The sequence below is a fragment of the Neolamprologus multifasciatus genome, chromosome 14 (genome assembly GCF_963576455.1).
Source record: "Neolamprologus multifasciatus chromosome 14, fNeoMul1.2, whole genome shotgun sequence".
Taxonomy (NCBI): domain Eukaryota; kingdom Metazoa; phylum Chordata; class Actinopteri; order Cichliformes; family Cichlidae; genus Neolamprologus; species Neolamprologus multifasciatus.
The window spans coordinates 16,496,797-16,514,529 of record NC_140452.1 but is presented as its reverse complement, the minus strand read 5'-3'; the positions used below and the strand labels follow the sequence as shown (position 1 = coordinate 16,514,529).

Here is a 17,733-nt window from a genome sequence, read left to right as displayed (position 1 = left end):
AAAGAAGATGCACATTCTCTGTCATATGGGCCTGCATGATTTCTGAATCCTTTATCATCTGCAACTGAAAATAGTGGATGGTTACTATACCTTTCTAATGTGACATTGTTGTCCCTCGCTCTCTTTCTCTCTGGCTCTGTTCCTGTGCTACTGCCAGTGTAACTAACGCCCCTCCCCCCTCTGCCCAGCGCAAAGTACAGGCCGCGCATGCGGAGTTTAGCGGAAAAAAGGGCGAGAGAGAGGGTGAGAGAAAAAAAAAAAAAAAACAAAAAAAAACCTCACGGCTCCCAATAAGGAGCCGGCTTGCATCGTTCACTTCAAAGAGTCGGCTCTAAGAGCCATTTCGTTCGCGAACGACCCATCACTACTGTGTGTGCAAACCTGGTAAAGACCTATAGTAAACGTTTGACCTCTGTTATTGCCAACAAAGGTTATGTTACAAAGTATTGAGTTGTATTTTTGTTATTGACCAAATACTTATTTTCCACCCTGATTTACGAATAAATTCTTTACAAATCCTACCATGTGAATTCATGGATTTTTTTTTTCACATTCTGTCTCTCACAGTTGAAGTGTACCTCTGGTGCAAATTACTGACCTCTGTCATCATTTTAAGTGGGGGAACTTGCACAATCGGTGGCTGACTAAATACTTTTTTGCCCCACTGTATACATATAATATGCTAAATGAAAGGTTATCAGCAGGATGAGCAACACCTGAGGCCCTTTAAAACTTTCCCAATCTCGCAGTCGGTCTCTCTAATGTGATGCCAGTGTCAATGCTGAGGACAAATTTAGAACCAGCTCCACAAATTTTCATCAACAAAGAACTGATAGTGATGTCAATAAGGTGTCACCACAAATTTACTGTTGCTGATGTTGGAACCATGTGACCACAGAAGTGTTTATAGGAGGGATTAATGCTAGAAGCTCTCTCGTGACTGGCCAATGCCGCTCAAAGATTCTGTCTGCCGTGATCTTCTTCCTTCTAAAGTTAACCCAGCTTCTGCTAGTAATCCTATGTATTTCTAAAACTTGTAAAAATATAGTGTTTCTCATTAGACACCAATGCAGATCTGACTCTGCCCCGTCACAGCGTCAGCATAAACAGGGCTTTTGACACTCAGAGGTGTGATTCCTTTTCTGGGCTTGGCTACAGCTGTTGATGTCTTTTTTTTGCACTGTCACACATCCTAATGTGCCGATTCCTACATGTAATTACAAAATGCATTGCTTTGTTCGAGTTTGTTGCAAAATAAATCCCATTTTGTTGATGGCAGAAGACAACAGTGTCATTAAATGAAAAGACCCAATGAGTTCAGGGCTAACGCTAGTTCACTGCAGATATTCTATGAAAGACACCACAAAAGACTCAAGATATCAGGAATATCAAACTCAGTACTTTTCCTCCTCAGCATGCAAAAAGTCATCCAATCTAAAAGCCTATGTGACAAAGCAAAAGCACTGGCAGGCTTGAGAGCATTTACAGAGTAACTTAGCATGTGCTACATCTATCTTTACAGATACCCACTATATTTAGCCTGTCAGCCTCTGGGCATACACCTGCTCTTTACTGAGAACAGTTCAGGAAGGGAATCCAGGTGAAAAGCCACTGCATGATCTGTAACTCAGTGTACTTCTTTGGTCCCCTTTTGTCCTGAAGACATTGTTGGACTGTGGAAAAAGTGGAAGAGACAGGCTGATGGGAAACTGTAAAGATGCAAGAGGAGAAAAATCAGCTTCGTTCTTTTTAGCTTTTTTTGGGCTGACATTGACAACATGCAGCCACCATTTCCTGATACAGTGTCACATGTGCAAGTTCACTGAGGGGCCCACCATCACCACCTTGTAACACCATCTGTCCTGTAGCCCTGCTCCTTTCCATCTCCCCTTCATATGGATTGTCCAGGGTATTTCCAAAATATTCATCAGCCACAGCCTCCTAGACTCTACAGGATCTTTTAATAAATGCACAAACTTCTGCACAAATTTAAAAAAAAAAAAAGTATAACAATCCTTTAAAGAAATATATTTTTATACGGTCATTTCATGTTGAACTGCTCTGTCCACAAAAAAAGTGGTACATGGCTTTGGGGCTGACAGTTGCTAGTAAGCACCTGGTATTATTGGTGATCCTATAAAGTGTTTACCAACCACTCCTAAATCAGTCAGTGGTTTTCTTTACAAGTCAGAGCAAAAGAGAGGTACTTTGTTTAGTCTCTCACACCTCAACGTTAGGTGAGAAGAAAGGAAGTGCTGAAATTCACAGACGGTGAAATAGGTAAAAGCACAAAGAACAAAATCCAGGAACACTCGCTAAAGATCGTGCGGTGCAAGTATGATGAAAGTGCTAAATACAGGGGTGTCCTTCATCTACCCCACAGACCAGACCAAAGCGTTCAGTATAAACTGTATATGTGATGCAATTTTGGATAAAACTATCTGATTTTGTTGTAAATGTGTCAGCCAGTGGATAGAGAGCAGCAGTGAGTAACAGGAAGCACGAGGACGCAGCCTGGCCCGAACAGAAGAACACACCCTGCCAGCAGAGAGCTCAGGTTCCTACAGACTGACGCAGTGTCACTCATCCACTGTACACACACACCGACACACACTCAGCCTCCTTTTGCATGCTTTGTTTCTAGAGATATACATTCAACACTTTATGTACACACATAAACAAGTCATTGACACACACACACACGCACACTCATCTATACAGTGAGATACACTCTTCCTCCTTTGAATTAGTGATGAGGGACTGAGCTGCTGAATTATGCAGGAGACACAAAGAGAGAAAGTTGCTGAAACTACACATGGTTTTGGCCCAGAAAGAAGGAGGTGACTCTGCTGGGTGAGAGAGCAAAAACTGCAGGGGCGAGCAGAGGGGAGCCGTGTGCAGCGTAAACACACACACACACACACACACACACACACACACACACACACACACACACACACACACACACACACACACACACACAGAGGCAGGAGGTGTGGACCATATCAATGATACTTTCCAACAATAGCAGTATGATTAAAACGGGCATGCTCAGACTCCATTTGTATCTCCGCTCACTGTTAGCATGTGTTTGCACAGCATAAAGCTGCACATAAAGGACATTTTGAGGAAGATAACACCTCCCCCAAAAACAAAAATATTTCAATAATTCTTTTTAACCAGTTTTGCTAACCGAGGCTTCATTTGCTAGAGCATAAAATACATTTTTGGCTATGAAATGGTGTGAAATAGCAAGAGAACACCTTGTTTTCTTTGATAAGCAGCACAAACTCCTTGTCTTTACTGTATGACGGCCATGTGCATAGTCAGCCCCCAAAGGCCCATTCTGAGCCAGCAAAATCTCTGCAGTAACTTGAAGAGATGTTAACTTTGGATCTAAAGAAACTGATAAACAAACACAGACACTAAACTATATATTAAATGATCTTATGGCAGAAATATTCATATTTATATTCGGGAAATTTTCATATATTTAATTCATTTTTATCCAAAGTCCCAAAGAATTCAAATTCTGTTAGAGAGCCATAGTTATTAATCTCACAGCCAGCCAGAAAGCTGAGATTGTGCAGCGTGTTGGCAGGAGGTTTCTTCCTGTTAAAAGGAGAGTTTTTCCCACTGTGGCCACGTTCTCGCTCATACAGGGTGGTGTGATTTTTGGGGTTTTCCTCTTTATTAACGTAGGGCCTTATCTTACAATATTAAGCGCCTTGAGGCGACTGTTGTGATTTGGCGCTATATAAATAAAGCTGAATTAAATTGAACTGAATTTTTAGCCTCTTACCTCATGACAGTCCTGGAGAAACCTCTGAAGTTCCCACTGGTCATTCAGTTTTTCCAGCCACTGCTGGGCCAGCCCTCTGTTCTTGTTTCCCCTGAAAAAGCAAAAGAAAAGGAGACTTCAATCGAAATAACTCTGATTTCATTTCAGTTGTTTAGATGTGTGTGTACATTAGAAGCATTAGGTAATTACATCAGATTTAGGCTCAGTGTTACGCATTATAAGAGTGGATAACTGAGTATGTGCCCAACAATCTCTATGGTTGCTGTAGATTATAGAATATTTCACAAGCGTGATCAGTATCAGAGAGACATGGTAATGTTGCTAAAAGAGATACATGTTTACTGCTGTTAACTGTAGATAAAGTCAAATATAATCACTTTATTTCTAACAAAAGCTAATGCAGTAAAATTAATTATTACGTGAGCTAAATAAAGTCCATAAATTGCACTGTGCTTTTTTCATTTGTCTCCAGCAGAAAAACAACAACAACATATGCTTCTTCTCATTTCTATTGTGAGGATAAACATAGAAATCTATAGCCACAAATAACCAGCCCCACCCCCCTCACACAACACACTGCACAATCTCAGCTTTCACAGAGATTTCACGGACGGGTGTCAGTCCTGGACCAAACACACCACACTCTGCTTTCTGTCTTTTGTCTTGCTCTTGCTTTGATTTAAATCCTTTAGCTGCAATTATTCTTTGTATTATGTTAGCGCGGCAGTTTTTGAGCTACGGACCAGTTTATGTCCGACAATATTTTCACGGACCGGCCTTTAAGGTGTCACGGATAAGTACAACAAAATAAAACCAGTACCGGTACCAAAAAAAAGAAGATTCAGAAAAGACCCAGGGAAACCGAGTTAATGAGAAAAATAATTAAAAACAAACAAACAAACCCTCTCTGTACACTGATAATCAGGTGGTTCTTAACACACTCAAAATCTGGTTTCAGTTTAGACGTCACTTTAATTTTGTAATGCCGTCTTCCTCGGGTCCTCTAAGCGACAACCATTTGTTTCCCCCTTCACTTTTGGACCCAACATTCTCAGTGTGGTGTGACAAGGGTATAAAACAGTTCAAACATTTATATGTGGATGGTGTTTTTGATAGTTTTCCCAACTTGTCCTCTCGTTATAATCTCCCTATTACCCATTTGTTTCGCTATTTTCAAATTCGAAATTTTGTTGCCAAGTGTTTCCCAAATTTCCCCTCTTTACCTCCAGAACAGCAGTGGGAAACTACGTTATCATTTATTCCTCATCACAGAGGAACCATTTCGAAACTCTATGATGCTATTCTGTCTTTTAGTAACCACTCTAATGTTAAGCTTAAGTGTACGTGGGAAGGAGAACTAGGAATTCAAATACATGAGGAGTCTTGGGAACAGGCTATAGCGAGGGTACGATCTTCCACCTCCTGTGCTCGTCTTGGACTTATTCAATTTAAGGTCATACACAGGGTGCATTTCTCTAAGTCTAGACTTTCTGAATTGTATCCAGAAGTGGAAAATAAATGTGATAAATGCCATGGTTCTCCTTGTCACCTTAGCCACATGTTTTTTCTATGTCCTGAGCTACGAGGTTTTTGGACAGGGTATTTTGCTATTATGTCAACTGTTCTTGGGTTAACTCTTCGTCCTTGTCCTCTGATTGCTGTATTTGGGATTCCTGTTCGCTCACTTACACTTGATTCCACACAAAAGGATATTATAGCCTTCACATCCCTATTAGCCAGACGTCTAATATTGTTGCATTGGAAGTCTGTTAAGTATCCTACTATTACCCGGTGGCTTAAAGATGTCATGTTTTTTTTAAAACTTGAAAAAATTAAATATACGTTGAGAGGTTGCACAGCCAACTTTTTTCACAAGTGGCAACCCTTTATCTCTTATTTTGCTAGTCTAGAGGTATTGCCTGTTTAAATGTACTTCTGCTACTGTTATATTCCTCTAATATGTTTGATGGTTGTGTTCATCTGTGTGGGATGGGGGGGGGGGGTCTTTCTTTTAGAATGCGTTGTTTTTTTTCATATATATATATATATATATATATATATATATAAAAGTTTATTTACTTAGAAAAATGAAGAAAGATTGATTGTATTTCGGTAACTGCAAGTACTGTTGTTTTCTTTTTTCAATAAAAATATTTTCAAAAAAACAAACAAACAAACAAAAAAGATAAAAACCCTGAAAACCATAAATTTCACACCCGAGCCTCAACTCTCGCGGCCCGGTACCAGTCCGTGGCCCGGGGGTTGGGGACCGCTGCTTTAGAACGTACAGCTGGGACTCCGTGTTTACTACAAGTAGCCTGAGGCCTCTTGACAAATAGCAGGTAACTTTTTCAAGTTACCAACTGCTTGAAGTGCTTTCCTGTTTATAATTATGTAAATATATAACCGGTATAGTTCAATACAGTAAAGCTACACACAAAAATCCTCCAACTTTCATTCATTCTAAATGTGTTCATAGACAGTGTTAGCTGCCAATGAGAGAATTTAAATGTTTTTATGCCTTTTTGATTAACATTAAACCTCAATAATGAAACTGAATCACTGATCATCACCGTCCTCTGTTTCAGAGCTTCTAGTTACAAACTGTCATCAAAGATGTACGGGAACAGTCCCAAAAAATCTGAACACCTTCCTGATTTCATTTCGGCTCTTCTCTTGCTCCCGATCATCGTCCTGTACCTTTCTGTACCATTTTTCAACCTGGCTGCTATTTTTAGGTCACTGCTCCTGGAAGTCCTGTGCCAAGCTCGTGTCACGCTTCGGGTGAGTTGCAAGATCAGGATTGTACTCATATTTTTTTCACATTAATGAGATGTTGCAACCAGAATTTGTTCCCCAGGGTCAGACTGACCATGCACAGTTCCGGTGAGCGTGTCAAAACGATCGTGTCATCATGTGCTGGCACACCACGCGCAGAAAGTTTTCTTAAGGTCAGTAGTCTAAGCAGGAATTTCCAGATTTCCTTCTCCACGGCTCCCTCCTCCAGCTTTTTTGGAGGGATACCGAGGTGTTCCCGGGCCCCAGGGCCTCCTACAAGCTGGACATGCCCTAACCACCTCAACTGGATCCTTCTGATGTGGAGAGGCACCAGCTACCTCTAAGGCTCATCTCCACTGCTTGTATCCATCAACTCTTTCAGCCTCTACCTATAACTCATGGCCATAGATGATGGTAGGACTGTAGATTGACCAGTAAATCAGCAGCTTCCTACCAGCTGCATCACACTGAATGAGTTGAAGGTTTTTACTCAATGGGAAATTTGGTCAAATTTAAATAAGATCAGGGCTTTGATTTTTTTAATAGACACCTTTCTGTCATTTTTTTTAATCACACTTCATACTTCAGACTATTAGCACTTACATTTCTTTTCTCTATATTGTTTTGCATGTACAGCACGTGGTACCTGTTGGCAAGAGTGTCGATGCGCTCCTTAATGCGTTCGGAGTAGATGTTGTTCTGGCTTATCAGACTTTCTCCTGCCTCGATAACAGCTTTGATCCTGTGCAGGTTCAGCTCCATGGTGGTGGTGAAGTCCTTGTGTTTCTTTATAGCTGCTTCCACTGTTTCCACTGTGGTGGGCAGCTCCACGTGAGCGAGCGCAGACTCCTAGAAGATAAAGACAGGAGAAGTCACATGATTTCTTTTTTTTTTTCTGGTTCAAGAACTAAAAGTTAAAGTGAAAGAGAAGAATAAATCTGATTGATACGAGTTAATATTGTTATTTTCAAATACTGATGGATGGATTGCTGTTATTTGAATCCACATTCAAGGGTACATCCTTTTAGATAGTCAGCTGATCATACATTATCCATGTTTATCAGAAGGATATTTTTGAGGATATCTGCGTTAGTGGTATGGTAACATATATATGACCAATCACAGCTCTGATTGGTCAACTGATTTTATAAAGGAAGAAAAGAGTAAGACTTCATCTCTTTGTAGAATTATGAAGCAATAACACAAAAATAGGCTGAGATCAACACAGAAGTTGGGGTGTGTGCAAAAGGAAACACGCAGTAGTTCAGCATTAAAAGTGCCACATGAATGTAGTTTAATACTTATAATAATATTTAATAATAATATATATAATATAATATAATATATATATAATAATAATATATAATAATATTTAGTACTTTAATCAGTGAGACTGCAATGAAAAAAAGAACATGTTGGATTTAACACAGAGGTGGACAGTGGTTGCACACAGATGTTTTGCTTTGGCAGCAACACAAACAACTGAGTTCAATCAACACAAGTTAGTCATATTTAATAAACTCTGTGCAATTTGTGTTGATAAAACGTGATTGAAACATGTTTAGATGAAGTAAGTTGAGTTCTTGGAATATTTTAATCCTTCACAATTTTCTCACTTTATTCCAACACTATTCAAGTTATTGAATAGTGTTGGAATAAATACTCGGCCACTTAAATACTACACGTTATCTTCATATTACATAATGGTCAACAAAGTCTAAAGTGGTTAACATAAAATTTTAATAGATTTACAGCAACTTCCACTTCATCCATCCTATTACCTTATCAAGGTTGGGCAGGCCTATCATAGATGTGATAGGGTGAGAGGTGAGGTACACCCTGGACAGCTCGCCAGTCTATCATAGGGCTAATATGGGGTGATCGTGGCTCAAGAGTTGGTGAAATAACACCAGCGACATGAAGTGGGAAGGCCCGGAGATAAACTTTTATAAATTTTCAGGCGAGCACTTGAAGCGACCACCAATGAAAGGACAGAATACCATGGATTGACATATGACCTAGTTGTAAATACATTATATTGTTACCTAGGCAACCAGGCCCTGGAATGTCCAGAAGCAACCGATAGTCAGCCTCAAAGCATTTACGCAGCGTTAGGGATGAATAGTATTTGCACAACCATAAAGGTCACCGTTCAAAAACAAAATGCTGTTGCTGTTGTGTGACTTTCATGTTTCATGTGGGTGATCGTGGCTCAAGAGTTGGCAGTTCGTCTTGTAATCGGAAGGTTGCCGGTTCGAGCCCCGGCTCCGACAGTCTTGATTGTTGTGTCCTTGGGCAAGACACTGCCTACTGGTGGTGGTCAGAGGGCCCGGTGGCACCAGTGTCCGGCAGCCTCGCCTCTGTCAGTGGCTACAATGTAGCTTGCCATGACCTGTGTGTGAATGGGTGGATGACTGGATGTGTAAAGCGCTTTGGGGTCCTTAGGGACTAGAAAAGCGCTATACAAATACAGGCCATTTAATACATAGAGATCAGAGAGTAAAGACTAAAAACCCAGGACCTTCTTGCTGTGAGGCAATAATGCTAACCACTGCACCACAAAGCTGTCAATCTAGACTTAACAAAAGTAGGAAAGCTACGATTACAAGGCTTGATGCTGAGTGTGTGTTGTCTGCCTTTTATCCAGGGATTTTCCTGTGGTTTGAAATCTCCTGTGATCTTGTGGATTTCATGAGTTGAGGCAACTAACCACTCTTACTAGATTGTATCATGTGATCTCAACAAGAACAAATCAAGTTGTTGAATTTCATACAGATACCACATGGTTTAATTACGTTCACCATAGAAACAGGAAATTATTTTGTTCAAATTATAACTTAGACTTTTGTAAATGTAACAACCAATTTCCATCCAATTTCCAACACCATTTCAATTTATCCTAGTAACAAGTGACCATCTTTTGTAACACAGAAAACTCAGGGTCAACCTAGAAGTTACTTGGTTTACTTTGGTTTAGGGCTCATTAGTTTCACCTGTGTTTGTTTCCACCTGCATCTTCTCATATGTATTTTTTTGTATATACTTTATATATATAATCATGTCTGTTTTGTTTATTTGCATTGGCTAATAAAAGCACATATTTTACTTTACCTTTCTCTGCCTCGTGTTCTTTATTTAAATATTTTGTTTGTTTTCTGTTATTTGAACATCTTTAGGTTTTGGTATAATAGTCAGAAACTGAAGCCTTTAAATTTGACTCTGCAGGAAAATGAGTCAAACAGAATAGAAGAAGAATAGGCTCACTCACTGATAATGAAATTCTTATTTTAACGACTTAAAGTGCCCATATTTAAACTCTACAATTTAAAAATGAACATCCTCTGAAATGGGCTGTACCATAAGCAGGAAGGACTATTCTTTAAAGTAATTAGTTTGTTCTGTCAACAGTTTAAGAGCTGATTGAACAATTGCATTTTGTCTGTATCGACAGTAGTCTTCACATTCAGAGAAAATAAATCAAACTGAGGAATTAAACAGGGAGATGAAGACAGAGATCAATGGCCTGGAACATCTTTCACACTTATTGGAAAAAAAAAATGCTGCTCTCTCTAAATCAACTCCTCCAGCCTAATATGAAGAGCTGGTCCCTGGTAAAGATTTGTTAGCAAACTGAAAGAGACGTCCCGGCCAACACACACATACGCGAGCAGACGTACACACACGGTCAGTGTCAGTTTTGCCTGTGACATTTCAGATCTAAAATTAAACCTTTTTACATGTAATACAGACACAAATGCTGACTGCAGAGCCAGAACTGACTGTTGGTCTTCACCACGTGGAAAAACTTCACCCGTAGAGCAGTTGAGGCTTTGAAAAAATATTTATAAAGCAATACGAGTATGATGTTTTAATACAGCACTTTAATACATTAGAAAAACAAAAGCCCGGCCATTATTTGGCCATCTGACAATTTCTAAATCTTCTTTTCTCATCACTTTAGAAACACTGATCAGGGTGGGAGGTGGTCATATCTTCTGTTTGAAGAAGGGCAGTCAATTAGAATCAAGCTGACTTAAAAGGGGAAAAAAGAAGATGGTCTTAAAGGGGGAGGAGCTTGTTTCACACAGAGGTTGAACTGAGGGGCTTCAACAAGGACAATAAATCATGCAAAGCTACTCTAGCAGAATTTGAGTATAAAAATATGAAGCTGAAAATCAGTTGTCACTTTTATTTTGCTAATGCGCTGAAAAATAAAAGACTGATTTTTGCAAACAAACGCGTACTTTCTATTTGAAGAAAATCTAGCAAAGTAGATAATTGGCGCAGTCCTATAAATACCACCGTAACATCATATGGTGGTAACACAAAAACAGACATGAGCATCAGAACACTGCCAACATCTCTTCCTCCTACACTTCATCAAGAAGCTAGAAAATACATATAGAATTACTAGAAGCTGCTCGCTTCCTTAATAGCTGCTGCTCCAACACCCCATAACACAGACACAGTGCAAGAAGACACCTGCTGACGCACACGTGCACACACACACACACACACACACACACACACACAAACCCCCTCTCCTCTTTCTTTTGCTGGCCGAGCTTTAGGCCAACGCCCAGGCTAGCTGATGCTCTGCTGCAGTCACCAGGCATCATTAAATCTGTTTACAGAGACTTCAAGTTGTTTTGATGCAATAAAAAGTATAATAACAGAGTTTATTCATTATCATTTAGGCTGACTTAACGATGAAGTAGTAGTGGTAGACTAGTTTCTCATCAGATGCTGACCTCAGTTCCAAGTTTACTGTATAGTAACATATGTCCATTTCAGCCAACTCTTTCTTTTTCTATTCCTGCTCCTTACTTTGGTTCACTGTTATAAACGCAGAGTAAGTAGGATTTATTTCTGCTGCTCAAAATAAGGATAAACAAATGACGGCATTAGCTGGGCTGCATATTCTTTTTCTTTACTGATTTTGTGTGCACTATAGAGCTCACTCTGGTCTTGTCACAGTCCTGGATCGGTGACCCGGTGTTTTGAGTTTGGTACTTTGATTTTTGATGTCATCATGGTTTATGATTGCTGGTGTTTTGGTTTCTGTTTTGTATTTCTATCTCTCTAGTTCTTCTTTGTTCTGTGACTTCCAGTTCTTAGGTTTTGTTCCTGTGGCCTCATGTTTAGTGTAGGTTTAGTTCCGTCTTCATATTTATTTTCTTGCGCCCCAGTGTCTCATGTCGCAGTTTGTAGCAGTCTCTGTGCTCCCTGTTCCCTCTATTCAGTGTGAAGTCCGTGCCTCTGTGCCTGTCGTGTGCTTCCTGTTTTATTTTGATAGTCCCTGTCCTGTGTGCAGTGTGTGTGTTCTGTGTCTCTTTCCCTCGTTATCCCTCGGTGTATTTAAGCCCTGCTCTTTGCTGTGTTGTACCCTCACGGTGCTGTGGTTTTCCTCTGTGTTTATGGTACTGTTCAGGTTCTCTGTCTCCTGGTTTCCTAGTTTAGCTTTCTTGTATCACATATTAAAGTTTTATCCAGCAATAAAGCTGCCGCTTTTACTTTATCATTCAGTTTCAGAGTCCTGTGTTTGGGTCCTGCATTCTGCCTGCCACACAGCACACCATGACAGGTCTGCCACCTTCTGAAGGAAAGATATCATGTCAAGGTGAATAAAAGCACAACGAATATGATTCACTCCCTCTGTAGCAGCAGTTTTGAAAGGCTCACCTAAAAGCTGCAGTGTAGAAGCATAGTCTAGGCTTTCTGTAATTGGAGCACTTAAAGAAACTTCATCAAGAACATTAGTCTACTGTACATAAGGTAAATGGTGGAGATTTTCTATTACACAGGGTGTCAGTGCCATAAATAGGGACCCAAATTTCAGGCCAATCCCACTAAAATTTCATTTTGCGCCACTGACAGATGAAGTGACGCTGCCACACACACCTGGTTGTTGAGGAAGGATTCAGCCTGTTTGACGTCACGCAGGAATAGATGGAAAATGTGAGCCTGGACCAGAACTTCTCTCCTGCTTTCCCACATCTCCAGCAGCTTGTTCCAGCCAACATCGAGTTTCTGGAGCCACTGCTGCAGGGCGGCCTGTGGGAGAGGAGCCTCCTCGGACTCCAGGAGCTCATTCATGGCTTGCAGGCGCTCGTAGTCCTCTTCGTACCTGCGTGAACAGAGAACTGCCCAGTTATTCTCTACACAGCCTGAAATAACATCACATAATATATTGTAGAAAAATTCACCTACCGTCCAATCTCTTCCTTGAGAGCAGCGTGCTCGTTGATGAGCTTCTCTGCCTCCTCCAGATTGTTGGGCAGCTGCTCTGAGGCAGCGGCGGTCTGCGTCTGGACCAACCAGGTGAGGAATGAGTCCAGGTCCTGACAACACAGGGTAAGGAGCACGAATCACATTTCATTAATTATACATTAGTTAATACTCTGGAAGTTTGTGTAGACAGAAAAACTTTCTTTATGACCTCTACACGACATCCGCATACTGTTTTGTACTTCTTCACTTCTCCCCTGCCACTTTCTCAGTCTTCACAGTACCGGAAAATGGAGTCAGTTATTCCTTAATAATGACAGGTTAGCTGATAATTTAGCTTGAGGTCCTTTGGCCCTATTTAACTTCTATTCTCTTTGAAACTTTTCAAGTTGGTTTCTTTATTGAGCCATGCAACAACGCCTTCAGTTTTTATGTAGAAATGATTTATCTAAGAGTTTATAAACATGTTTAGGGTTTAATCGTTCATAAACATAATTTCAGATTTGATTAAAGAGTCAGCAACTGAAAGACAGGCTCTAGAATTTATATCTCTGTAGGATGTTGAAGATGGAGGTGCCAGGAGAAAAAGGGAGGGTTGGTGTGACAGAAGAGGATGCTAGAGATAGGATGAGATTGAGGCAGATCATTTGCTGTGACGAACCCTAAAGGGGCAGCTGAAAGAATAAGAAATATATGTACATGAAGTCTTACCACTGCCTTGGTCTTTGACAGTCTACCCTCCTGCTTGCTCCTTGCTACTGTTCCTTGGAATTGCTCCTGGTGTCTAGTTTTGTTCTTTAAGATTTCTTGTTTACATTTATAGCAACTTTGAATAAAGGTCAAGGTCATAGTGAGGAATAAACCTCACTTTTTGCTCGCTGATGAATTTCAGTAGCAAGTGGTGTTCAGAGTTAAACACTTCTTCCTTATTTGTACCTGTATGAAGCTCTGCAGCCTGCTAGCCACCATCAGTGAGTCCTCACATCCCTGCAGGGTCCGTTTGAGCTCCTCCCACTCCACACTGATGCCATCAAACTGCACAAGAACCTCCATTGCCCGAACCGGGTGAGCAGTGGCCAGATGCTCTGCCTCTTCCTGCATCACCAAAGAGAAACGCTATTATATGGTGCTTCTAGCCTACTGATACCTCAGAGTACTTAAAATCATATATATGCTTTTATACCTGTTGTTTGGTTTCTTAAACTCACTTAACAACTAAAAAAAATGAGAAAATTAAATCCCTGAAATACAAAAAAATAATCTCTACTTGTCCATTTAGACTCTCCAGTTAAGTGTAAAATATTACTTTTAGGGATAGATTTCAATTCTACAGCTGAAAAACGTCATATAAATGTTTTTTTGTGTAAATGTCCTACCTGTAAGTGCAGTAGTTTGGGCTCCAGAACAGACAGGGCTCCCTCCATAGTAGAGAGGCGTCTCTGCAGGGCGAGGACCCCTCCCAAATCACTGCCCACATACTGGGTGGCGTCAATGGCTTTTCTCTTGTCCTGGATCTGGGACTTGATCTCGGCACACTCCAGCAGGTAGTTCTGCAGACGTAACATCGAGTCCAGTTGATCTTTCTTCTGCTCGACCAGCTCCACGATGCTGTTCCACCTGGAGAGGTGTGACAGACAGCGCACAATAAGACTGGAAGTGCACTTCAAGAGAGGCGAGTGTTGTTGTTGTGTGGGGGAAAAAAGTGTGATTCACGCCTACCACTTGCTTTTTGTAAAAGATTTGTTTTAGTTGTGGATATTTACTAAGTGTGTAACAGTTCTAAAACTGTTACACACTTAGTAAATATCCACATGTCCACGGTTTGATAAGATGACATCCTTAAATCTGGATGACATTTTTACCTAATAAGTCAATATAATCCAAATAAGCAGCAGACATATCAACCACCGATAACATCGAGGTGAAGCGATTCAGATTCAGTCATCTTCGTGTTGATGATGTGACGCTGTTTTCTTTGTAAGTCTATTTTTAACATTTCCTTTGTGTTACTCCTGACTTTGAAAGAACCCGTTGTTATTTTGACCTGATATGACCTGCTCTGATTCACGTGAGACACTTGTTTGTGCTCCACTCTGCTGCGGCTCAGCCTCACACATCGTCATCCAATATGTTCACCTGAATCTACTCCAGACCAACAGACCTCAGTACACACCCATTCAGCCAAGATACACGCGCACACACTAACGCACATATAAACATATAAACACAAATCCTTGTGACCGTACTGAGGTAATGTCAGACAGAGCGCTCAGCAGGAAAACATCTCAGTGACACTGACCTCAGGGCTGGAAACCTGCTTTAAAAATGTTCAGTGAAAATTTTCATTGAATAAATCTGTTATAGAATTGGAGTAGTTATAATAAACTGACTGAAAATTAGGCCACTAATACTGTTTTGATTCTGCCATGGTCTTATTTTTTCATGCATCTTTATATCTTCTCCTCCTCCTTCTTTCAGCTGCTCCTTTTATTGCTCATCCCAGTGGATCATCTGCTATGCTATCCCTAGCAATCTCTCAAACCAAATCACTTCATGTCCTCCTTCACTGCATCCACGAATCTCCTCTGAGATCCTCCTATTCCTCTTGTCTGGCAACTCCACCTCCAACATCCTCTCTCCCTCTGATGTACTCATTTCTAATCCCGTCCATCCTGGTTAATCTCAGTGAAAATCCTGATATCTTTAATTCTGCCGTCTAGCTTAGCCTCCTGTCTTTTAGTCAGTGCTACCATCCCCAAACCTTACACCGTAGCAGGTCTGTAAACCTTCCCTTTCCCTCTATCCTTCTGTCACAAATCACCCCTGACACACGACTCCACCCGCTCCACCTACTCCACCCTGCCTGCACGCTGTTCGTCACCTGCATTGGCTGTTGTGTTGGATAGTTGACCTCATGTGTTTAAACCTTACTACCTCTACTAAAACTAAATTAAAACAGGTATTGTGACGTGTTTTTTAAATACCATATAATCATTAGTAGTAGTAAAGGTAGTGGTAGTATTTATAAAATGTTATTAGCAAGTGTTAAATGTCTGTTATATTAAATATCAGTACTCTTGCTGACTCTTGTTTGGCTTTTTAACAATTTATAGATATATACCAAACTGTAGATATTACACCAGGAATCATTTTGAAAGACAGAGAGTGTAAAACTGAGTGAGCTGTAAGCACGATAAACGTAAGGAGATTAGACAACCGTGTGCTTTAGAGAGAGAAATACGCCTTGAATTTTCCCTCCTACTATTATAGACTGATGTTCTTTGTGCCACTTAAGCTGGGTAGAGACGCACTGTGTTTAATATCATCAAATTAAGTTAATATATTATGCATTTAGGCTTTTACTACTGGAACACAATTCTATTAACCAATACAAGAGAAGGCGGTGAATAAAGATGACTGCTTGTATGTTTGTTTTTGAATTTGGGACTCTTGGCCAGCCCCGTCTTAAATGAGGAAGCCAACACAGATGGTCACCCCAAGACCGACTCTCCACGTGCCAAGGTCACCGGACTCACGAACACCCGGCTGTCATGGATTCTTCTGCCAGACATAACTGGTCAATGAAGCGGGCTGAGACATTTAAGCAAAAAAACAAAAACGCAATCCTATCTCAGGATCGACGTGGACAGAGATCGGAGGGAGGATGGTTCCAAGTTGCTACGATGTAAGAGCTGCATGTCGCATAATTACGATGAGAAGGCAGGTTCAACTCCCAAAGACTGCAATTTAAAAAAGCTGTTAACAAACCCCACAATAATTCACACTCTTGGTGTTTCTCTTCTCTCCCTGTGTGTCAGCTGACTTCCCTCCACCCACCTACTACGCCCCTCCTCCTGCCTCTGGAGACAGTCGGTAAAATCAGTTCGCAAGCTGCTCTCCACAAACATGTTTACGCTGTTAGAGCTCATTTTCTGAAGTTTGAACCTTTACTAATAAATATTGTTTGTCACATATGGCAGTGCTACAGTACTACCATGTATGTTATGTACTACAGTGCTGTACTTTGGCAACTGAGGCTGATTTAAATATAATGTAACTTTGACCTTATTCCACTCAATCACATTTTATCTTATTTTTAAACGTTGTACTCTCAGTGCCTTAGCAATGAAATTGTACTCAGAGAAGTCACTGCACTCCAATCAAACCAATCAACAGCCAACACAGGAACTATATTAACTATATTACTAATATAAGGTTCATCTGTGAGTTGGCAGGCACATCTCTCTATTTGTTACCGTGGTAAATGATGCAGCTGAGTGTACTTTCTTTTTACTGAATCTATAATGTGAATTCGCATGGCATTTGTTCATTGCTCTGGTGCTATGAGCAGATATGCTGATGTGCTGGCACTAAGTTGTTAATGAAGCTGTGATGTGATACTGACCGTGCACTTTCCAGCACTTTGAACAAAGTACTTTCTTATGAATGAAAAACTGCAAACAGGCCTTGACTCACATTAGCTTGTGAGTCTCAACTCTTGAGCCACGATCGCCAAGAGTTGAGACTCACAAGCTAATTCGCCTTGTAATCGGAAGGTTGCCGGTTCAAGCCCCGGCTCGGACAGTCTCGGTCGTTGTGTCCTTGGGCAAGACACCCCGTTGCCTACTGGTGGTGGTCAGAGGGCCCGGTGGCGCCAGTGTCCGGCAGCCTCGCCTCTGTCAGTGCGCCCCAGGGTGGCTGTGGCTACAATGTAGCTTGCCATCACCAGTGTGTGAATGGGTGGATGACTGGCTGCGTAAAGCGCCTTGGGGTCCTTAGGGACTAGTAAAGCGCTATATAAATACAGGCTATTTAGCAGTATTAGCATGATGATCAGCAGTGGTTGTGTTCCCAGTTTAGGATTTAAGTATTCAGTTACTAACAGATGGATCCAGCCAGTATTACTCATGGTAGCTGTAGTAATG

General features: G+C 40.9%; 1 protein-coding gene and 1 long non-coding RNA gene across 3 annotated transcripts in view; one reads left to right on the top strand and one right to left on the bottom strand.

Moving 5' to 3' along the window:
* Positions 1-17,733, bottom strand: part of sptbn4b (spectrin, beta, non-erythrocytic 4b) — a 103,615-nt gene that overhangs the window by 53,956 nt on the left and 31,926 nt on the right. For both annotated transcript variants that reach the window (XM_085183866.1, XM_085183865.1), the window contains exons 19-24: positions 14,185-14,425; positions 13,745-13,903; positions 12,791-12,921; positions 12,482-12,707; positions 7,227-7,429; positions 3,803-3,893 (exon numbers count right to left, since the gene is read on the bottom strand). In XM_085183866.1, the coding sequence (XP_085039992.1) occupies positions 3,803-3,893; positions 7,227-7,429; positions 12,482-12,707; positions 12,791-12,921; positions 13,745-13,903; positions 14,185-14,425 (1,051 nt within the window). The remainder of the gene's footprint in view (positions 1-3,802; positions 3,894-7,226; positions 7,430-12,481; positions 12,708-12,790; positions 12,922-13,744; positions 13,904-14,184; positions 14,426-17,733) is intronic.
* LOC146503809 (uncharacterized) lies at positions 7,961-17,463 on the top strand. The gene is made up of 2 exons (XR_014877825.1): positions 7,961-8,825; positions 17,365-17,463. It is a non-coding gene; the product is annotated as an uncharacterized LOC146503809 (long non-coding RNA).